This window comes from Poecile atricapillus, chromosome 8 (genome assembly GCF_030490865.1).
Source record: "Poecile atricapillus isolate bPoeAtr1 chromosome 8, bPoeAtr1.hap1, whole genome shotgun sequence".
NCBI classification, from domain to species: Eukaryota; Metazoa; Chordata; class Aves; order Passeriformes; family Paridae; genus Poecile; species Poecile atricapillus.
In genome coordinates this window covers 6,471,516-6,493,645 of record NC_081256.1, presented here as the reverse complement: position 1 = coordinate 6,493,645, position 22,130 = coordinate 6,471,516, and the positions used below count along the sequence as shown (strand labels likewise).

General features: G+C 53.0%; 1 protein-coding gene across 2 annotated transcripts; it reads right to left on the bottom strand.

Annotated features, from left to right (window-relative positions):
- Nucleotides 1–108: 108 nt before the first annotated feature.
- SENP2 (SUMO specific peptidase 2) lies at nucleotides 109–9,568 on the bottom strand. Of its 2 annotated transcripts, none has more exons than XM_058843773.1 (17): nucleotides 9,421–9,568; nucleotides 8,173–8,228; nucleotides 7,377–7,498; nucleotides 7,074–7,152; nucleotides 6,745–6,823; nucleotides 5,963–6,092; nucleotides 5,733–5,836; nucleotides 5,230–5,318; nucleotides 4,562–4,619; nucleotides 3,435–3,498; nucleotides 2,935–3,078; nucleotides 2,639–2,770; nucleotides 2,087–2,290; nucleotides 1,903–1,982; nucleotides 1,144–1,228; nucleotides 803–898; nucleotides 109–326 (listed from the first exon to the last, which is right to left on the bottom strand). In XM_058843773.1, exons 1-17 carry the CDS (start codon nucleotides 9,546–9,548, stop codon nucleotides 249–251), a joined length of 1,728 nt encoding a protein of 575 aa, XP_058699756.1. In that variant the 5' UTR covers nucleotides 9,549–9,568; the 3' UTR covers nucleotides 109–248. The 2 variants fall into 2 exon arrangements, with proteins under 2 accessions (XP_058699756.1, XP_058699757.1); XM_058843774.1 differs by having other exon boundaries at nucleotides 7,086–7,152.
- Nucleotides 9,569–22,130: the final 12,562 nt, after the last annotated feature.

The following is a 22,130-nucleotide window of genomic DNA, read 5'->3' as shown; positions in this document are numbered from 1 at the left end:
TGGGTCAGGAGCAGCACAGGGCTGTCTGTCCCCACAGCCAGCAGGAGAGGAGACAGCCCCTGTTCTTCATCAGATGGGGAGCAAGTTAGAAACCACACAGACACCAAATCAGTTTTCAATTAAAAAATAAATTACTCTATTAACAAGTCACATTCCCATACAGTAAGGCTCTTACATAAGTTAATATTTATCTCATTTAACCTAAACAATAAGAAATAAATACTACTCTTTTACAGAACAGTGTTTTCTTAACAGTGCATGTCTCCCAGCAGCTGCTGATGGATTATTTCCCACACCATCTTCCTGCGGAAATAAGGCATGTGTTCCTGAAAAGAAACAGGAAAAATCCATCACATAGAAAGCCAGGGGAGAAAGAGGCAGGAAATCTCCATTAAAACCCAGGGAATTCTTGAATGGGAAGCTGCTTCTGAGCACCTGCCATTTGGGTACAAGGTGGGTTTCACATGAGGATGACACAACCACCCAACAAAACCACATCTCTTTACAGGGACATTTATTAAAGTCACTGCATCAGAAAATAACCAGGGTCTGAGCTGGTCCAAGGGTGAAACCTGTTTCACCAAGAGATACAAAGGCCACTGGCTGCAGCAGCCTGGCTGGATGGAATGAGATGGTCCTTAAGGTCCATTCCAGCCCAAACCACCCTGGGACCCCACAATTCTGTGCTCTTGCCCAAGAAGCAGACACCAAACATGAGGAACAAACCCTCAGCCCCTGCCCCAGCTGCTGTGCAGCTTCCCTGGCTCTGGGAAAGGCTGGAGTTGTTTACACCTCCTCTCACCGGGGTGAAGATGATGGGTTTGTCTCTGGAGATGAAATCAGCAAATTTGCAAACAAAAACTCCACAGTCACTTCCATTATTTTGTTGAGGAATTTCCTGAGGAATAAAAAAACATGGAGAATTTTTATCTGATTTGAAAGAGCAGCAATTTGGTCATAGCACACATTAGCCACACCTACCCCTGAAAACCTATTTCCATAATCCATTTACCACTCCCAAACTCAAGGAATAGCCCCAGTTAACTGAACATCATCTCCCTCCTCTGCTTGCCTGGAAACTGTTAAACCCTCTGTGACAAGGAGTTCTAGCTCCCATTCCAAATCCAGGCATTGCTCCCATACCTCTGTGCCCATGCTGTGAAGGGTCCACTCAGAAGCAGTCAATTCAATGTTTCTTTTTTCCCTGCTTTCCTCTTCCAGGTATTTTCTGTTGAAAACAACACAAAAATCACACTTTTCATCTCCACAGTTTAGGGCAACAACAAGAAGCTGTTGAAAGGTGACAGGAAAATAAATCATAGTGAAATGCCAGAGGATCCTCACAGCAGTGGATTTAAGGAACATGGAGAAAAAATTCCAATCCTAGAAACACAGTGAGAGGCTGTGAGCAGGGCTCCCCAGGGCCCAGTGTGGGGCCCAGCCCTGTGTAATATCTTTACCCATGACCTGGACCAGGGGATTTGGCACCCTAAGGACCTCTGTAGGTGACACCAAGTTGGGTGGAGGGCAGAAAGGCTCTGCACAGGGCTCTGGTCAGTGCTCTGGGCTGGTGAAAAGGGGAGGATCGGTCATGGGTTGGACTCAATGACCCTGGAGAGCTTTTCCAACCTCAGTGATTCTGGGAATTGTCTCTGTGGGGCTGCTCTCCTGCTCTCACCCTACAAAGCTGCTGGATGAAGGGCTTTTACTGACAAAGACATGTCAGGAAGTACAGCACATGTGAAAACTTGCAGCTCTGACACTCCAGAGGATTCAAAACACTGAGCAGAACAGAAGATATATGAAATGAGGAGCACCATGGGACAGGGGCAAAAACACTTCATGAAGGGAGGGGAGAAGGCCTCAAAAACAACCAAAAGGGATAAAAAAGCAGCTACTCACAAGACAGTTTTACAAATGTGGTCTCCTTTCTGTCCCAAGGAGTCAAAGTATTTGATGGTTTTCTCTCGGAGGTCTACGACCTGGGATAAAAGCTGGCTTAGACAAAGCACACTCCAAACACTAAAGGACTTTGCTTGCTAGTTTACTTCTCCCCATCCCTAAATAAAAAGCTAGTTTGACTTACCAGCAGTGTCCAGTGAGTTCTGAGGTGAACAGGCACCAAGATGACATCGTGCTCAAAGATATCCACACCTTTGGTCCATTTCTTTACTCCCTTGTGGCTTGCAGAACTTAGCTTGGAATAAAAGAAGGTATTAAAAGCATAGACTGCTGGATATCCTTCCTTCTTGCTTCTTTCCACAAGAAGACCCATGTAGAAATTCATTATCTGGAGCAGAAAGAGACAAAGTGAGATGTGAAATAAGACACTAAATTAAAAATACACCAACATGTCTTTGCTGGTCACCCTTGAGCTGAGAAAAGTCCAGCTTGGCAGCTTTTGCTCCCAGAATTTGACACTGGGAGACTTGTGCTGTTGGTTAAAGCCCCCACACCCACTCTGATAACCCAGACTGACTCCTGGGAGCTGCATCATCCAAGTGAAAGCTTCCAGAAACACCAGCCCACACAGTACCCAAAATGAGTCTACAGCTATTTCTGGGCCCTGCAGTGGAGCTCCTGGAAGACTCCTGTGCCCAGGGAGGTGGGATTTCCCTGCAAGTGCAGGATGCCATACCCTGTCATTGAGCCAGCCCAGGGGCTGCAGGGTGCAGATGTCCTCACGGGTGACACTGAGCTTGAAGGCTCTGCTCAGGATGTCATCGGGCTCACCACTGTCAAAGGCAGCAGAGATCTCGCTCTCCATGGCCTGCAACAAAGCATTCAGTGGGGAAGGGCTCGTGGAACAGCCCCCACAGCACAGCACCAGCCCCCCAGAAGGCCTCCAAGTGCAGCTCCAGTGCCAGAGCAAGGAGCCTTGCAGGCCTTTGCTGGACCAGGCACAGCACTGGCTCGCTGCTGAGCACAAGGTACCTCTGTCAGTGGAGCCAGGTCATCTACTGGCTTTCCTGGGCATGGCAGTGGCTCACTGTCCACAAAAAAGAGGTCTTTGGACAGCACAGGTGTCACATGGAACTGGAATAACTTTCCTTGGAGGACTTTGGCTTCACGCTGGCCCTGCCAGGGACAAGGACAGGAAGTCAGAGAGAAGCACAAGGGGTTTGCTGGGGGACAGGGCAGAGAATCCTGCAAGAAACTGGGAGGGGTTGTGGAAACACATCCCAGCAGCAAACCCCAAAGTCACCTTTGAGTGGTGACTGCATTCCAAGTGTGCCCAGAGAGACAGGACTTTCCTCGGGCTTGGATTAACATCCAGGACCCCAGCAAAGCCTCCACATGCAGGTATCAAGGTGAGACCAAGGTAAGTATTTCTGATTTCTACACCTCAGATTTTATTTTGGATCTCAATCCTGAGCAGAGATGAGTTATATTTTCCATAAAACAAAGTGAAGTAATGACTAACTCAAGCTTACCACTGAAGCAGCTTGTTTGTCTCGTTTTCCCTGTCCACGAGAGTCTTCTGGTGGTGTGTAGTAGCTGTCAGGAGAGAAAGAGAAGTGAGCTGGATATCCACACTGCCCCATGAAATTCCCCAGAATTCACCTTCTGCATAAGAAACACTTTTTCAAGGCTCATTCTGACACATGACAACATCTGTTTCCTTCCCCATCCCTTTTGTAGCAGTGAGACCAGGACAGATGAAGAGCTGGAAGCTCCACAAACTTTCTTCCAATGTCAGGTGCCAAACTCCTTTTGTTCTTCAGTTTTAATCTTTGGAAAACAGGGAAGCTACCAGCACTTCCTCTATCAAGTGCTTTGTGATCTCCTGGTGACAGGTGCCACTCCACCAGTTAATCCCTCTCTTCCCTTGAGCTTAGAGGACAGTGACAATTGAACTCAGGACAAATGCACAGCTCAACACAGTGCTTGTGTCTAAGGGGGAAAGAGAACAGGGACAAAATCACCCCAAACCAGACCTACCACAACCAAACCTCTCTCTGCCCCAATCTGCACTCTTTCCTCTCTTGCCTGAGGGGAGGAAGAAGAGGACACCAAACTGCCACACTAAAACCCCTCCCTAGAGCTGCAGCCAAAAGCCCCCTTCCCTCCACAAGGAGCCTCCTGCACCCCCATCCTGCCACCACAGAGTCCACTGGCCCCTGAAGAGGGACAGCAACACTTCTTTTCGGTCTCCTATTCCAACCCAAGGCATCCTGCAAGCCTCAAAAACTGCCTCAGCTCCTCCAGGCTTTACCAGCTCCTTACTCCTTTTGCTCAAGGATCCACAGGAAATGCAAAGTCAGCCCATTAATGGTGTGGCACTGAGACACTCAGTAACAAAGAGGGATTCTGCAAACCCAAGGACAACCTGGTGTGGCCACCACTGTCACCCCTACTTCCTTCTCCCAGAAAACACCCAGCACATCCCAACAGCTGCCCAGCTGTGACAGGGGAGCTGGATGTGAGGGACAACTGGCTGTCAGCAATTCCTCAAACCAGCTGCTCCTCTCCCCCAGCACTGAGACACTGGACAGGACTTGTATTCTGGAGACTGACAGAGCCAAAAGAAACAAGAGCCATGGTTAAAAGAGACTCTTACCTGATCATGACACCTCTCTGAGGCAGCTGGGGGCTGAAAACATCCCTCTGATTGACACCTGCAGGGAAAAGCAGCAATATGAGAATAAGGAGGTGATTTCCCATTCCAGCAGCTGCACAGAGCTCTCAGTTTCTGGGTGACATCACTGACATTGCATCAGCATTTCCAACTTAGAAGTTCAAACTCTGGTACTTGCTCAGAAATCATTTCAATCCCCATGTAATCATGTCATAGTTCAAGATATAAAAGAGCAAGTGATGAAAAAGTATTTAAGTAATGAACAGGGGGAAAAAAAATCCTGGGACAATATTAAGCACTTATTTAATTAGTTTACTTGGTTTGGAAGCTTTGCTTTTATGGAAATAGTCCTGTCTAGCATTAAAAAGGGATTAAAGTGCAGCTCTGAGGGTGCAGAGTCAAATATCCCCCTCCCCTGGTACAAAAAAAAAAAAAAAAAAAAAGGAAAACAGATTCTACAACCTTCTCCTGTGCAGCGGGGTCACATCCAGCTGCACAAACTGCACTGCTACAGTCACAGCTCTCAAATGCCATTTAAAACCAGTTCTTCCCCTTCAGTAAAACCCTCAGAAACTCAGTTTAGCCAGGATTGAGGAAATGCCCTGTTTGAGCTGGACATCCACCTACAGAGTGGACCAGGGGATACTCACTAGTTCTCTCTGGCACAGGTGGAGAGGCACCTCCGGATTTTTGTTCTTTCAGGGGACTCCCAGTCATCCTTGGTTCCTTGGTTTGAACTCTTTGGAGCAGCAGAAGAAAAGGACAGAGTTTTTACAGCTGATTTGTTACCAGTGCACATTATTCACTGCAGAGGACATGGCTATTTGTACATAACTGGCTAAATGAAAGCAACAGAAATATATGAAGTAAAATTAGGCGGTTTAATCCTTAACAGAATCATGCTGTCACTGGTTCCATGACCAGATGCAAAGGGCATTTCGAGGAGTTTACATCCAGAAGTTTGGCCACCTTCAACTCAGGCACAGTGAATATACAAGAGTCAAATTTTCTGCCTCCACTATTCCAAAAAAGACACAATCGTTACATTTGACACTGTCCAGAACTCTGAGAGTAGGAAAGATCAATTCTCCTCCCCTTCCACATACAAGGAGCTCATCACCAGAAAGTTAAGGGTTATTTTGCTCATAATTACTTGTTAAGTCTTCCTGGCTGTGGAGAATGAAGTCTTCCAGAATATTTTTCCTTGAACAGACGCAAGAGCTCTTTGTATTTCTTATTTTCTGCTTGCTGAACATCCTTGCAGAAGGGAAGGAAAAAAGAGATTTTGAGAGGCATTCCCAGCCCTTCCTTTTGTCTCAGCCTAACTGTACAGGAACTCCACAGCTGTTTCATCCCAAAACAATTCCCTTCTCCCCAGTTTACCTCCTCAGCAGCACACAAAGGCCTCCTGGTGCCACTGACTCCTGGAGAGCTGGGACCTGGCTCCTTAATGGGGGGCCTGGGTGTGACAGGGCTCTCTGGAGCAGCTTGGATGTAGTTATTCCTGCTCAAGCTGAAAGCATCAAAGGCAGAACAAACACTACTAAAAGAACATTCAAATCTCCTGATTTATTAATTAGGTTTTAATTAGCACCTCCTGATTCAAGGAGGCACAGCAGGCTGCCCAGGACCATGTCCAGGAGGATTTTCCAATATCTCCATGGACAGACTCCAAAACCTCTCTAGGTGACCTGTGGCAGTAGCTGAACAACCTCAGAAGGGGAAAAAAATTTTTCCTCTGGGGAAATGGAAATTCTCTGGGGTTTTTTGGGGATTTTTTTCTTTCTTTTTTTTTTTTTTTTTGGTGGTTCTAGGATTTTCTGTTTGCATTCCTGGTCTCAGCCTCTTCCCAAGTTCAACGCTTCCACCTACCACAGGAGGTGAGAGTGATGAACTTGTTAATCTTTCTCTCATCTCCTGAGTCTATCAATTATCTGGATTTAAAGAGAAAGTTTAAAATTGGTCAAAGACAAGAACACAGCTGTCTCTCCACAGCTGGAGACCTCCCTCACTATGGCAGCCAGGAGGAGCCCTAGAACACCATGGAAAAATGCTGCTCTGGGGACAGCAAAACAAATGTTGGGCAGCACAAGAAGTTCACAGATGAAAGTGAAAGGCAAGAAACCCCTCAAAGCAGAAGTGAAGGAAAACAGAAGGGTTTTTACCTCGCATAGGGAAGTCTCTCGGCAAGAGAGCATGGTGTTTCCTCAGTCAAGCACGGGTTGGTGTCACAAGGCATTTTGTCTGTGAGAGAAGAGCACAAGACATCAGCTACCAGTCAAGAAAACGGGAGTTTTATGAGCTTAAAGAGCTTCACCAAAGACAAATTACTTTCATTTTATCCCTCATGTTCTAATATTATTTGTGCTATGTTGCTTCAGGGTATTTTCATATTGGTAACTACATATATTTTGACTTCAGCAACCAGCCCCCAGCCTGGGCAGAGCTGCTCAGAGTCAGAGCAGCAGGAGAAAGGAATGAATGAAAGACTTGCTGTCAGCCCTACCAGGTTCTGTTGTGTCCTCATCCTCTGCAGACGCTACAACTGAAGAGTCAGAAGAAATGTATACTACCTGAAATAAAAACAAGTACCAGAGTGAGCATAACCTCAAGATGAATCCAAGCAGACACCTCCCCTTCCTGAAATTCAGCCAGCTGTGCTCTCAGAGCCTGTGGTTTTGCTTGGGTTGCAGCAGAAGGCAGGGGCACTGATGGCACCACTTCTGTAACACAGGCTCTCACACATGCAGGGATTGTAGGAGCTGATCCCTGAGCTCCTCTCAAAATCCTTGCTCACCTCATCTTCAGAATCAGAGAAGAAGTCATCTCTCTCTTTAGTCTCCTGGCTTGCTGCCTCGGGTGGCAACTTGGCAGCCACAGAAACCTCTTCAGGCTCCTTGCTAGCCCCAGAGACACATTCTGGAAAAACCACATCACCAGGCCATAAAGAATAGGACTGAAAACAGGGGCTGGGATTTCTCCTTACACTGAAGCCCTGCCCCTCGATCCCACATGGAGCAGGTAACTCATTTCAACAACTCAGCAACAGCCCAGCAGCACCCACACCCCATCACTGGGGATCTTGCTCCCAAATAGCAATTAGGAAATTCCTAATCCCCCATGGAACAGCAACAGCTTGATTGAAAATGCTCTTTGTGCTGCCCTGCCCCTCAGTGCCAGAGGGATCTGGGATACCCCATGCCCTGCCCCAGCCAGGATTTATCCTTGGTGTAAATACATGGCCCTCCCAGAAGGGAAAAAGTTGTTCCCTGCTTCTTTTCCTGCCTTCATCTGAGCAGGATCTCTGATCTTCCACTTGGTTTGAAGATCACAGAATCATTAAGGTTGGAAAAACCCTATGAGGTCATCAAGCCCAACTGTTCCCAAGGCCACCATAGACCCACGTGCCCAAGCGCCACATCCATGAACAATGGGACACATCATCAATAGACCCAGGCCCCCTCCAGCCACAAGAATGGCTCAAAAATCCTCAGTTTCAGCAGCAATTCTTAAGTACCCAATCCAGAGTTCCCCATGGTACCCCAAACCCAAGGAAAATCAGGCATATTACACCTCTCCACGAGGGGAAATACCTGTTTTCAGCCTCTTTGCGGGAATATCCTCAGGATCTTCCACAGGTGACAGAACTCTGAGGGAAGAACAGACAGAACAATGTTTTGCAACCACAATTCAGCTTCCAGCAGGCTGATTTCCCTTCTTCACAGCGCCCAAACTTCCAAAGGTGGCTTTCCTATTTCCCTAAGATCATCTCCCAGGGAGCTGATCATCCCACTAAAGCAGATCAGGCCTCCTTTTCTCCTTCTGTTAATGCTTCCTCATGTTTTATGTTCCTTCCTACCACCAAAATATGGCTTAACATGTAATACTTTCATCTTTCCTCCAGGAAAGAAACTCTCCAGAGGACACTAAGCCACCCAAGCTCATGTCACTACTCTGAGCTGCAAAGGAAAGTTTAAGCAGAAGAGGAAACAAAAGGTGGGAATGTCATTCCTGATTACATCCACTCCAGCCACTGCCTGCTGAGTCAGCGCTTGGGAACAAATCCTTGAAACAATTAGCAGCCTCACCCTTTCTCAGAGGCCTAAACGCGGGGATTTTTATCAGCTGACACCATCATTAAGGCCGGTAAAAACGTCTCCTTTAGGAACAGAGCACAAAGAACGTTCCTATTTTAATTCTCTCCCCCCACCAAAGGCTAACTCCTTCTGAGCTGCTCCTCAGTGAAAATCACTCGTGCACCACGCGGCTCTTTCCAGAGACATTCCCTCGTCTGTCTCACTCAGGAATGGGACACTAAGCAAAGCCTCCCGGAGCAAGTTTGTCCCGGAGGGAGCAGCCGCGCTGCCCCAGAGCGCAGCCTGTAACCCATACATTCCAAGGCATGGAGGTGCTTCGGCCATCACCGGCAGCAAAATGCTGAATGCCTGGGCAGGCATCCTTCTTTTATCCACTTCACACCCATATTCCATCCGTCCCCTGCAGCCAGGGCATCCCCACAGGCGGGTGTAGCCGTCCCTGCTCCAGCAGCACATCCACCCTAGAGCCGCCCGCCGCTCCTGCCCCCCAAACCCGCCCCGGGCAGGGGGAAACGGCCCGAGGGGTTTATCGGGAACACCTGGGACCCACAGCCACCTCCACACCTGGGCCTGCGGACCGCCTTAAGGGGAATACCTGGGACCCACGACCACGGGAACACCTGGGATTTATCAGCAATTTCCGAGACCCACACGGGGAGCCCCGGGGGCGTGCGGACGCCGGCCGGGCCGAGCGGCGGGGCAGCAGACGGGGCGCAGGCCGGAGGCGCGGCGGGAAGGGCTGACCTGGAGAGCGGCTTCTTTCGGGGCGGCGGGTCCGGGCGCGGGGCCGGGCTGAGGGCCGGGGCCGGGGCCGGGGCCTGGCGGGCGGCGTCGCGGAGGGCGCGGAGGACCGCGAGCAGCCATTGGTACATGGACCGCGCGCACTTCCGGCGCCAGGCCCCGCCCCGCGCCGCCAACGGCGGGGAACGCCCCGCCCACAGCCACAAACGCCCACCTAGAGCCCCGCCCACGGCCACAAACGCCCCGCCCACGGCCACAAACGCCCCGCCCACGGCCGCAAACGCCCCGCCCACAGCCGCAAACGCCCCGCCCACAGCCACAAACGCCCCGCCCACAGCCCCGCGAGCCCCGCAGCCCTGTAGGCCCCGCCCCATCCGCACAGGCCCCGCCCCCCGGGCTCATCGCCCCGCCCCTCCCGCGCCCGTTCCCGGAGCGCGCGGGCTGGAACGATGCGCGCGTGCGTTTTGCAACATTCCAAAGACAAAATTTGGGTTATTTCTGCCCATTTTGCTCCTGTCCCGTACCGTTTTCTTCCCCCCCACCCCAGCCGGCCCTAACAGCGCTACCACGGCTGGGTCAGGAGCTGTGCCCTCTCCTAGAGCCAGGAGCTTTCCCTACTCCAAGAGTCAGGAGCTTTGTCCCTTTGGAGGGTCGGGAGCTTTTGCCCTCGCAGAGAGTCAGCTTTCCCTACTCCAGGACTCGGTCGTCGGGCTTTGGTGGGGACCTGGCGTGGGGAACTTGCCGTGGGTCCCTGCGAGGCGGTGGGACTTGCTGGGCATTTCCCGGGGGCTCTGGTGCTTTCCCTGACTCCGGGGGACAGAACCCCCGGCATCCCAGGAAAAGCAGCCACTGGTCCCTCTGTCTCCCCGCCCTCCCTCCCCGTGCCCCCGCTGCGGCATCCCCTCCCCGGCGCTCACCGAGCCGCCTTGGGCGCACGTCGGCGTTTTCTCCTTCTCGGCATGGCGCTCGCCTGATGCTGTCGAACAGCGACTGAACCGCGACCGAACAGCGACTGAACCGCGACTGAACCGCGACCGAACCGCGACTGAGCCGCGACCGAACCGCGACCGAACCGCGACCGAACCGCGACTGAGCCGCGACCGAACCGCGAGTGACCGAGTGACCGCGGGGCTCGAGGCGGGGGTTCCAGCGCGAGGCGCGGACGGTGCCGCGGGGCTCGCCCGCTCCTCGCTCCTGGAGCCCCGGGAATGCCCCGCTCCCTCCTAAATGTGCTGCACATCACGAGAAGGAACTTTCCTGGGAGCTCGGGAGCAGCTGGAGGAACCCCAGCCGGTTCAGGAGCGCTGCGGCCGCCTGAAGTAACAAATTGCCCAGGAACATGTAACACTTTCCCGATAAATTGGTATCTCCTGGTAATAAAACCTGTAGCAATTTGAGGCAGGCGCTCACTTAAAGACAGTTATCCCTCGAGCATCCAGCGCCGGAATAAAGTAACGCCTGATCCTTAATATTGCATTGGTGTTTAGGAGTTTTATCCTCGAATTTCAGTGACAAAAGGGTTTTTGAATGCTTTTCCTGTTGCTTCCCAGCTGCTTGCTCCAAGCTGACTCTCCAGCATTTTACTCAGGAGCGAAAAGGATTTTTAAAGGAAAGCAGGGAGGAAAATGGGAAAATTAAAGCGTTTTGGGGCAGCTTTCCCAGCAGGAGGTCCCGCAGGGAATCTAAGGGATGGTGGGGTCTGCTTTAATTACAATTACCTTCCTGGTTATTTTTCCAAAAAAAATTTCCAGGCTTCAGGCCTCAAGGAAGGAGCCTGAGCCTGGATGCAGAGCCCAGCAGAGGGCACGGCAGCCCCATGCAGGATCTGCAGAGCCACCCGTCAATCCCTTCCTCATCCTCCCGGGACAGTGGAAGGAGAAGGATTTTAGGGCTGATCAATGATTTTTGTGACTGGGGACGTTCCTGACGGTGTCTGTGGGGTGGGAGTGATCACTGCACATCCAAGTCCCTGTTACCTGTGCAGCTGGAAGAGTTTATCCCAAACACAGGATAGCTAACACGGAATTACATGAGCTGGTTCTCTTTTCCACTGTGTTGATATGCAGACTACCACGAGCTCTGAAACATCAATAACCAAATATATTAATCAATTAAATTTTAATTAAAGTACTGCCACCAGTAGACTGAGCAAACTTTCTTCTTGTATTGCTTTCCATGCAGCAAAACTTTCCTTTTTTTTTTTTTTTTTTTCCCCAAAACACATACCAACGAGTGTCTGTGTTGTAACTCCTGCTGGATTTGCCTTCACAGAGCAGTTTGACGTTGGCTGCATTTCCCAATCCCTGTATTTTCGCAGCTGCTTGTTCCTTCCATGACTTCATCCTTATTCTGCCCAAGCATCTTGCTCAGAGCACTGACGTGTTGTGACTCAAAGTGATGATATTTGATGCACGCAAACCAAAATCCAGTTCCTGGCTGTTCCTGGTTAAACAGACCTGGATCACATCTGTGCAATCTCCGACAACAGAGGGAGGGCAGAGAATTTCCATAAATAATTATTAATGATGGCTCATTATTTATGCATTGTTCAAAGTGTCTCTAACTTTAATGCAGCTTCCAAGCAACTCCAGCAGCGGGGTTCCAATACCTGGTGTTCTGAATTACTGAGATAACAAAGTAATTCAACTGAGCAGTTAATTTGGGAAGTGATGGGTGATTCTAGGCACACATGTGATTTTAGTGATATAAAGCCAGATAGGCTTAATCTGTCATTTAAACCCCTTTATTTTATATGAGTGCAGGATGCCAGGTGGAAGAGCTGTGCCTGCAGGGCAGGTGGTTTACCTGGATGGAGGGGAGGGAAGGGGAGGAAAAGAAGGAAAGAGGAAGAAAAGTTAAGGAAGGGATGGGAAGGTAAAGAAGAGAAGGCAAAGGAAGTGATGGGAAGGCAAAAGAAGGGAAGTGAAGGTGTGGTAAGGGAAAACAAGGGAAGGGGGAGGGATGGGAAGGTAAGGCAAAGGAAGAGAGTGGAAAACAAGGGAAAGGAAGGCAGGGGATGGGGAGGAATGGGAAGGCAAAGTAAAGAAAGTCAAGGAAGGACAGAGGGCAGCTGAAGCAGCCTGGGCAGGTCTCCCAACCCCATTCTGAGGACAGGATGGGAAGTTCCACCTGCCCTAGTATTTCCCCACCTCCCAGTCCTAGGCCCTCCCAGCCAGGAGATGAGCCCATGGTGGGCAGCAGATGCCCAGGTTGAGCAGCCTGATCCCAGAGGTCTCCTGGAAGAGCCTGAAGGCGTCTCCACTCTGAGCTTGAGAGCCCTTGGGAATTCTCCTGGTGTGAAGACAGAGTCCTCCAGCCTGCCCAGTGTCTGGCCCTTCCAACACCAGGTCTCCTGAACCCCACACCCCAGTGAGTTTATCCCTAACCCTGTACAGTGTGAGCAACGAATTATCCTTGATCACTTCCTTCCAGACACACCACTCTTTATCCTGTTTCTCCAGCAGCTGCTGGATCCCTGGACCCTCTGGTCGCTGGGCAGTGTTTGGTGCTCATCTCCCTTGGGATGCCTTCTCCAGTGACTTCAGATGGGAGTTGCCAAGCTGGAAGCCCCAAAGCACTTGGAAAAGCCCTGGAAAGGGACGGTGCTGGCTTCTGGGAAAGGGCTGCACACTCAAAACAGCCCTGGCAGTGTTCAGAGAATGCTGAAACCATCCACATTAAAGCCACTGTTTACTGGGACAAAACCAACTCATGAAGGCTGCATCCATGTCCCAACCATGAGCTGCCTTTTGGAAGGTTCTGGACTGCTGGTGCTGGGGGGAGAGAGGGGAGCACAAGGAACTGCTTGCAGGAATGATATGATGTGCTGAGATGCAAACCCTCAATCATGCAAGCCATCATCCCACATCTGTATCCCATGGAGCATCCTCACAGCTGTGGGGAACTCTGGGGAAGCTTGGGCTGCAGGAGAAGGGCTGGGTGACATTTTGGGGCAGGCAGCTCCACTTGTGCCTGAGCATGGGCTGCACTTTGGGATCAGGAACAGGTTGCCTGGGGAACTTGTGGCTTCCCCTGGATCCCTGGAAGTGTCCATGGCCAGGTTGGATGGGGCTTGGAGCAGTCTGGGATAGTGGAAGGTGTCCCTGCCCATGGCAGGGGGTGGAGCTGGATGAACTTTAAGGTCCCTTCCAACCCCACCCTTTCCATGATTCTGTGTTCCCAAGCACAGGCTTCCCTTTAACTCTCACTTTTACCAGGTGATTTATTTCCCTATCAGTCTCTCTGCTCTTCCAGAAACCATCCATGAGTGAAAGCCAGAGCATCCTGCTGGGACAAGCCACTGGCAGCTGGATTCAGAGCAGAAGTGGACAAACCAGATGTAACAGGTGAGGTCCAGTTCCACTCTCTGTGGTGTGATTAGCAGAAAAATGAGACAGGAACATTTACACAGCCATCAACCCTTTCAGAGAGAGGAAATTTCCAGCTCACAACAATTTCTGAGCCCTCTTGCTTTCTCACCCTGCAGGGACAGGACACCATGCCCCAGAAGAGGCTGTCCAGAGCCACATCCAGCCTGGATGCCAGGGACAGCAGCTCCCTCCTGCCTTTCTCATGGTCCCTGTAAAATCGGCAAACCAAAATGTTGCTGTCAGACAGCAAAGCTGTGGCTTTTCCTGGGCTGGGACACGGGACTGGAGAGGCTGGGAGTGTTCCCACTCTCTCCAGAGCCTTCAGGGCAGGATGGGAGCTGGCAGGAATCGACACAGCACAATGGGCAGCACTCTGAGCCCGGGGGTCTCGGGGCTGGAGCTGGAGCAGGGGCTCTCTCTGCTCCCCTGGGTTGGGATTCAGCACTCCTTCGATTCAGAGCGACCCTCCCTGACTCACCCAGGAGCGGGGCTGAGCCTTTCCAAAGGAAAACTCGCATTAAGCTCTGCCACAAGACTCTGGCAAGCACATGGAGTTGGGAGAGGGGTGGGGGCCAGCCCTGACCTTTATTGTAGGGAGGGCAGCGCCGCTGACCCTCTCCCTGCCCCCCGGGGTGGCTGTTCCCAAGCCACTCAGGTTGTTCCACAGGGCTCACTGCTAAATGAGACAATTAAATCCTTGAGCCCAGGTTTTAGTGTTTCCATGTGCAGCCAAGTATCTTAATCTGGGCTGTTTGGGGAATTTTTATCCCGTGGATCCCTTGGTATGCCTGGAATGTTTGCTTTTCCTACTGTGTGCGTGTGTTTGAGGCACTCCTGTAAAAACAAGAGCTTCCTGCCTGCCTTGTAAATCTTTCCTTGATTGGCAGAGTGGCCTTTGGTGATTAATCAAGGGGCACGATGGAGCTGACACCCTCCAGGAGCTCTCTCCTTGCAAATCCCCGGCACGGTGGTGGGAGAGCTGGGAAGGGACCCCGGGAGCTGGCGGCTCTCCAGAGCCGTGTGGTGACATGGGTTTTCAGTAAGAGCCTGGGAGAGGAAGGACTAAACGGAAATTCCAGAGAGCTAAGGAAATGCTCCAGAGGGCCGGGACTTCAGAGGCATTTTCTATTGTATCACTGGGATAAAACATGTGGCTCCTCTTGGCGGGGCTGGGAAGGAGAAGGTTTATTCCAACCAAACCTTCCCACCTTGGCTGGGGCAGGGAAGGAGAAGGTTTATTCCAACCAAACCTTCCCACCTTGGCTGGGGCAGGGAAGGAGAAGGTTTATTCCAACCAAACCTTCCCACCTTGGCTGGGCAGGGAAGGGGGAGGTTCACCCCATGCATAGATAGAGGTTTCTCCAGGAGATGAACACAGGACAGGGGAGAACACAAAGATCCGCCTTGTAGGTGTTCCTGGGTTTCTTCATGTTCCCTTTGGATGTCACAGGCTCTGCCGGGATGTGGAACAGGGGTTCTGAGTTAGCTCTAACCCCTGGAACAGCAAAACCAGCTCCAGCATCTTGGTCAAAGGGCTCTAATTTGTCCCAACTAACACAGCTACTGCTGCTCCAAGCCTGAGCCTGCCTGGAGCTGGCTATGGGATCCTGGACTGGTGTTGTGTTGTGCAGGCCACACGTGGGCCTGTCCCCATGTCCCCATGGTCCCAGAAGGGTCTCAGCTTGGGAAGAAAGCTGGCAGAGCTGCAGGCTGCCAGCCCTAGGGCCAACCCCAAACTTGTTCATGTAAGCAAGGAGACCTTCAGCATGGGAGCCTGGTGGAAACTTGCCATGGGAGAGGTCAGTACTCAGCATTTTAAAGGAAATGGTGAGATTTAGCAGGAAGTTTTTTACAATAAGGGTGTTAAAACACTGGCACGACTTGTCCAGAGAAGTTGTGGCTGCCCCATTCCCTGGAAGTGCTCCAGGACAGTCTAGATGGAGCTTGGAGCAGCCTGGGCTAGTGGAAGGTGACCCTGCCCATGGCAGAGAATTGGATTGGATGACCCTTAGAGGTCCCTTCCAACCCAAAACGTTCTGTGATTTTCAAGTTCTGCTCGTCCCACTTTTTTCCTTGGCTTTTGCCCCCTGCTCGAGGCAGGATCTGTGTGCCAGGACAGGGCCAGAGCCAGGATGGAGAGCTCTAGGAGCAGAGCTCTGTGAGCTGGCAGCCAAGGAGGGTCTGTGGGTCTGCCCCAGCTGAGCTGTGGGAGGAGGGACTGGTGGAGCAGAGGAGCACTCAGGATGTGCAGGAGCACTCAGGACACACAGGAGCACTCAGGACACACAGGAGCACTCAGGACACTGCAGGAGCACTCAGGACACACAGGAGCACTCAGGACATGCAGGAGCACTCAGGACACTCAGGAGCACTCAGGACACACAGGAGCACTCAGGACACAGCAGGAGCACTCAGGACACACAGGAGCACTCAGGATGTGCAGGAGCACTCAGGATGTGCAGGAGCACTCAGGACATGCAGGAGCACTCAGGACACACAGGAGCACTCAGGACACACAGGAGCACTCAGGACACACAGGAGCACTCAGGATGTGCAGGAGCACTCAGGACACACAGGAGCACTCAGGACACACAGGAGCACTCAGGACATGCAGGAGCACTCAGGACAATGCAGGAGCACTCAGGACAATGCAGGAGCACTCAGGACACACAGGAGCACTCAGGACACACAGGAGCACTCAGGACACACAGGAGCACTCAGGACACACAGGAGCACTCAGGACACACAGGAGCACTCAGGACAATGCAGGAGCACTCAGGACACACAGGAGCACTCAGGACACACAGGAGCACTCAGGACACACAGGAGCCCTCAGGACACACAGGAGCACTCAGGATACACAGGAGCACTCAGGACACACAGGAGCACTCAGGACACACAGGAGCACTCAGGACAGGCAGGAGCACTCAGGACACACAGGAGCACTCAGGACACACAGGAGCACTCAGGACACACAGGAGCACTCAGGACAATGCAGGAGCACTCAGGACACACAGGAGCACTCAGGACACACAGGAGCCCTCAGGACACACAGGAGCACTCAGGACACACAGGAGCACTCAGGACACACAGGAGCACTCAGGACATGCACGCTGGCTGCTCCCTGGGCCATAGGAAGATGATCTTTAAGGTCCTTTCCAACCCAAGGGATTTTGTGATTCTGTAAAAGAGCATTTCATCCCCACATGGCAATGACAGTGTGGGCAGAGCCCTGCAGCCTCTCCCTGCTCTTGCACACGCTGCTCCCGAGGCCCTGCCTGTTTATTCTGCTGGTATCAGAGGTGCTGGTGATGGGTCCCCCTGGAGCACGTCTCTCCACATCTGCAGATTCATCCCTGCTCCATCTTTCCCTGGCAGTGCTGGGTTTGGAGGTGCTGCTCCACCCTCCACCCTTACATCATCTGTGCTCCCTCCATGCACCTGCTGGGGGATGCTCTTTGCTGTCCCCTCTCCACACCTGTCCCAAGGCCACTCCAGCCTCTCTCCCAGCCATCATCAACAGCAGCTCAAAAACTCATGGCAAGAGGGTCAGGGGTGTTTTCCAGGCATTTTGTGACCCCAGGCAGTGAGTCCTGGAGCCATCCAGCCCTGTTAGCTGTGACCATCCTGGTGGCAACCTCACTGCCATGGTGCCAGGGGATGTTCAGTGCCATCAAAGTCACCTCCATGCCTGGCACATTGTGTTGTCACCACCACACAGCTCCCAGCATGGCTGTGGTGTTCAGATGCAGCTGGCAACGATCCCAGAGGTGACAGAGCTGCTCTGTCCCCCTCTGTCCTCCTCTGTCCTCCTCTGTCCCACTCTGTCCCCCTCTGCATGGCCTCCCAGCCACCTCTAATTCATTACCACAGGGTGCCTGGAAGGGCCCAGCTCTGGTAGGAACCCAAAGGCAGCAGGGTGGGTGAAGCAGCAAGACAGTGACAATTCCTGATGCCTTTGGGGCTCTGGGATGAAGAACCCCTGCCCAATGCTGTCCTTCCCCTTTCCTGTTTCACTCAGCCCATCCCTGCACTGGGGACAGCCTGCCTTCCTGTGTCATCACTGGGCACTGGAGTGAACAGCCCTTTTCTCCCTCCTCAGCCTCTCCTCAGCCAGGGCTGCTCTTCCAGCCTGGACAGTTCTCACTTATTCTGTGTTTGGGAGCACAAGCTGAGCTGATTTTTCCCCCTGGCTGCATCCCTGTCAGGTTTTCCTCATAGCCAGGAAGATGTGAAATTCCTCAGGGGTCCAGATGTGTGTGCTTGTTTTCATCCAATGGGGACCAGGGTGTCTGACATCCCCCTGCCCCTCTGGGTTCTGTCCCCCTCCTTTTGCAAGTGGTGGCTCCAGATTGGGGTGCAGATGGCCCACATGGCCCTGGGGAGGGGGCACAGACCCTTCCATCCACCTGGATGTGCTCCAGAATCAAGTGGGAAAATGTGATCAGTGAGGAGGTGCTGCTGGTGGCCACCTGCCTGTGACACTTGTCTCTCTGTGTCACCCCACATTGCCACCGAGCTCTGGGGCAGGGTGTGGAGCCTCCCCTCTCCCAGAGCCATGGGGGCTTCTTGCCAGGTGGGCAGGAAATCACAACCAGCACTTTGAATTTCTCAGGAAAAAGAGAAAATTCCTAAAAGGTGGCAAAACAACAGTGAGGGGCTTTGCTATGGAAATGTGGAGCTGTGTCCCCTGGGGCTGGTGGCTCCCAGGGTCTCACTGGGCTCCACCTTTGCCCCTGCTGGCATCTCCTTGGCAATTCCCTGGACTGGGTCCCACTGGTGCTGGCAGGTCAGGAACAAGCCCCTTGCAGCAGGAAACAGGGAAAGAAAGGAAAGCAGAAAAGAACAATTTAACATCCAGGAATGGAAATTACTCAGGGAGATTAAAATGCAGGGAAGATGAGAAAGAGGAGTGTCCTGGCTCTGTTTTCAGCCACATTTTCCCCCTCTCAAAATCCCTAAGAAAGGGCTCTGTGAAGGTGCCTGTGGCACCAGCTCCCTGAGTGTTTGATTGATGAAGAAATGTGGCAGGAGCTCCTGGGAGTGGGGATGTGCCCTGGGTTGTCCAAGTGACAGATGTGGGATCCATAGGTCAGGTATAGAAGAGGAGAGAAGCCAGGAGAAGGTGGGGAATGGGGGGAGCAGGAGCACTCCAGCTTTCTGTGATCCTTACCTGGATCCAGCATCCCCCTGAAAAGGGGAATGTGTGACTCTGGGACAGACACCTGAGGCATGGAGGAGCTGGCTGTCCCCAGAGTGATGGCACAGGTGAGAATAGTGCTGGATTCATGTCCCCATCAGCCTCTTTCAGATGGGATCAATCCTGGTCCCCTCATTGCTCCAGCTGTGTCTCCACCAGGGCTACTGGGGTTTTCCCCTGGGATCTTTCCATTCCTTCCTCTGCTGAGGAAGAGCCAAATCAGTCACCAGCTCACAAAGCAGCAACAGGAGTCAGGGGATTTAGTACAACCAGGAGCAGCCCAGTCCCACCCACGCCCTCCCCAGTCACATTGAGGTGTGTTCCCTGCTGGAGTTTTGGGACTGGAATTCACCCTGTGCACAGCAGCACCCCAGGCCACACATTCCTGGGGCAGGGGAAGCAGAGATCAGACCTGGGACACCTCAAAATGATGCAGATTTCAGAGAGAGGACAGGGAAGACAAGTCGGCCTCAGGCCTGGCAGCTTGAGGGGGTATCTCCAGGAGGATGGGATCCCTCAGGCTGGGATGGTGGGGGCAGGGGAAGGGCTGGGGGGGTGCCTTGGCTGCCTGTCCTTGGGGATGCAGCTCCCTTTGGGGGCAGCCTGGGCAATCCTGGAACTGGGAAACTTCTGTGACTCCTCGAACCCCAACTCTCCTTCCCATGTGGCTGCACTTTGAATCCAGAGTTTGGGACAGAAGCAGGTACCTGGAGGAAGCTTTAGCAGGAAGATTGCCATGGAGAGGTTTGAGGGGTTCAGCATGGTCGTGGGGCACTGTCACTGGGGCTCGCTGGTCACAGGACGCTGTCACCGCTGTCACCATCGCCCCGGAGATGTGCTGAGGCTGCAAACCTCCTCTCCATCCCAGCACCTTCCTCTGCCCACAATGCCCCAGTTTTCCGGGCTCAGCACGGCTGAGGGCTGAGGCATTTTGGGAGCCTGAAGACAGCCGAGGTGATCTCATCCCACGAGTATTTTCTTGGCTCACTCTCCTCGCTCCAACGCCTCGGCGATAAGGCTGGGCTGAGGTCAGTGGGAGGGTTTGGCATTGCGGAGCCGTGTGTCACCCCACGGAGCCTGGGACACGGCACCTGCACTTCCCTGGCTCCAGCCAGATCCCCGAGCCCCTGCCTATCTGCCAGGATGCTCCAGCTGGGAACAGGCTCCGTGCAGGCAGCCAAAGGTGCCCCCAACCTCTGCCCACAAGTCCAGCTGCTATTTCACCTTCTCCTGGGGAAAACAAAAAGGCTGAGGCTTTCCTTACCTCCAGTATTAGAAAGAAGAGGAAACTCTTCAGATCACTTTCCAAAGGGGTGTTATCAGCCCAGGAAGGGTTTCCTGCTGCCAAAAATAGAGCAGGGTTAAGATAGGAAGGGAAGCAGGATGACACAGGCATAGATAAGGAAAGGGGGACGAGCCAGGAGAGGAACCTTGGCTGCTGGGGGAGCTGAGCTGGCTCCCTTGGAGCTCAGGTGGGAGCCCCATCCACCTGGGAAAGAGCAGGGCAGGGCCACAGCTGGGGCCTTTCAGAGATGCTGCTGCTGGGCTTGGTGTATTGGAGTGGTGCAACATCCATAATCCATCCATTCATCATCCATCCATCCATCCATCCATCCATCCATCCATCCATCATCCATCCATCCATCCCTCCCTGTGGTGCTGAGCCTGGACCAGGGTTTCCAGACTCTGCATGTGCCTGGGGACACAGGGACAAGTGTTGTTCTCTTGTCTCCTCCTCACACAAAACTAGACCCTCACTGGGGCTTCAGGGTCAGTGCCAATTCCCACATTTCAACCTTCATCCATGAGGATTTGACTTGTCACTGGGAAGACTGGGCTGGAAAATCTGTTTCATGAGCTTCCAGGTGCTCCTCTTCCTCCAAGCCTTGACTCTATCTCTCTGCATTTTCTTTCCATGCTCTCCTGCCTTTGAGTCTGGTACCTGCTACATGTTGGAGATTCTTTCCACCCCCCCCCCCATTTTTTGAGAGATAACCCAGAGGCAGTGAACTGTGCCTGCAGCCCTGTGCCTGCTATTGCACCCTGGGGTGATACCAGAGTGTGATGGAGCAGAAAAACAAGGAGACGAGGCTGGAGACCCCCGTGTCCCCCTCCGCAGATCAGCCTCCCGGCTCTGTGCCAGTCAGAAGATGCCGAGTTCCCTCAAAAGAATGGGAGCTTAATGTCCTGGAGCTAATAAGCAATTTTCCCCTGCACCTGCCTCTCCCCACCGCCTCCCCTCCAGCCATCTGCTGTCTTGGGGCCTCTGGAGGCTGCACCGACAGCCTGGGGCTGAGGCAGGGCTGGTGTTTCACTGCTTTGGGGCTGGGGGTGCTCAGTGGCCCCCCAGAGATGAGCTGGGTGCTTTGAAGGGAGAGTTTGGCCCCTGATGGCTTCCTCCATCCCTGTGTCCCCCCAGGGACGTAGAGCCCAAAAGGGAAAACTGAGGCTGGGAAAGCAGCAGGGAACACCCAAAGGTGCCCAAGGCAGGCATGAGCTGGCAGGAATTATTGCATCCACGGGGAGCTGGCATCCCCAGGCTGGGGGATGCGAGGGGAGATGTGAAAGAGGGGCTGTGAGGAAGGGGATGTGAGGATGGGGAACACAAGGAGGTGATGCAAGAGGGAGGAATGCAAGGAGAGGGATGTGAAGGGGGGATGCGAGGAGGGGGAAGGTGAGGAGGGGGGATGCGAGATGGGGGATGAAAGAAGTGGGATGTGAAATACGAAGAGGGGAAATAAGGAGGGGGATGCGAGGAGGGGGATGCGAGGAGGAATGTGAGATGGGGAATGAGAGGATAGGGGTGTGAGGGGAGGTATGTGAAGAGGGGGATGTGAGAAGGAGCATGTAAGAAGAGGGACACGAGGAAGGGGAATGAGAGGGAGGGGGGCTGAGAGGAGGGGAGATGTGAAGACGGAGAATGCGAGGGGATGCGAAGAGGGGGAATGTAAGGAGGGGGATGCGAGAAGGGGGGCCCGCGGGGGCAGAGCAGATGGGGCCGTCAGGCTCGGGGTTGCCCTGGCCCCGCAGACAAAGGCTGGGGCAGATTTACGGCCCGGGACAGCTGGCGGGCAGAGCCGCCCCCCCGCCCGCAGCTGCCGCTCCCGCTCCCGGCCGCGCTCCTGCGCCGGCGGCGACCCCGG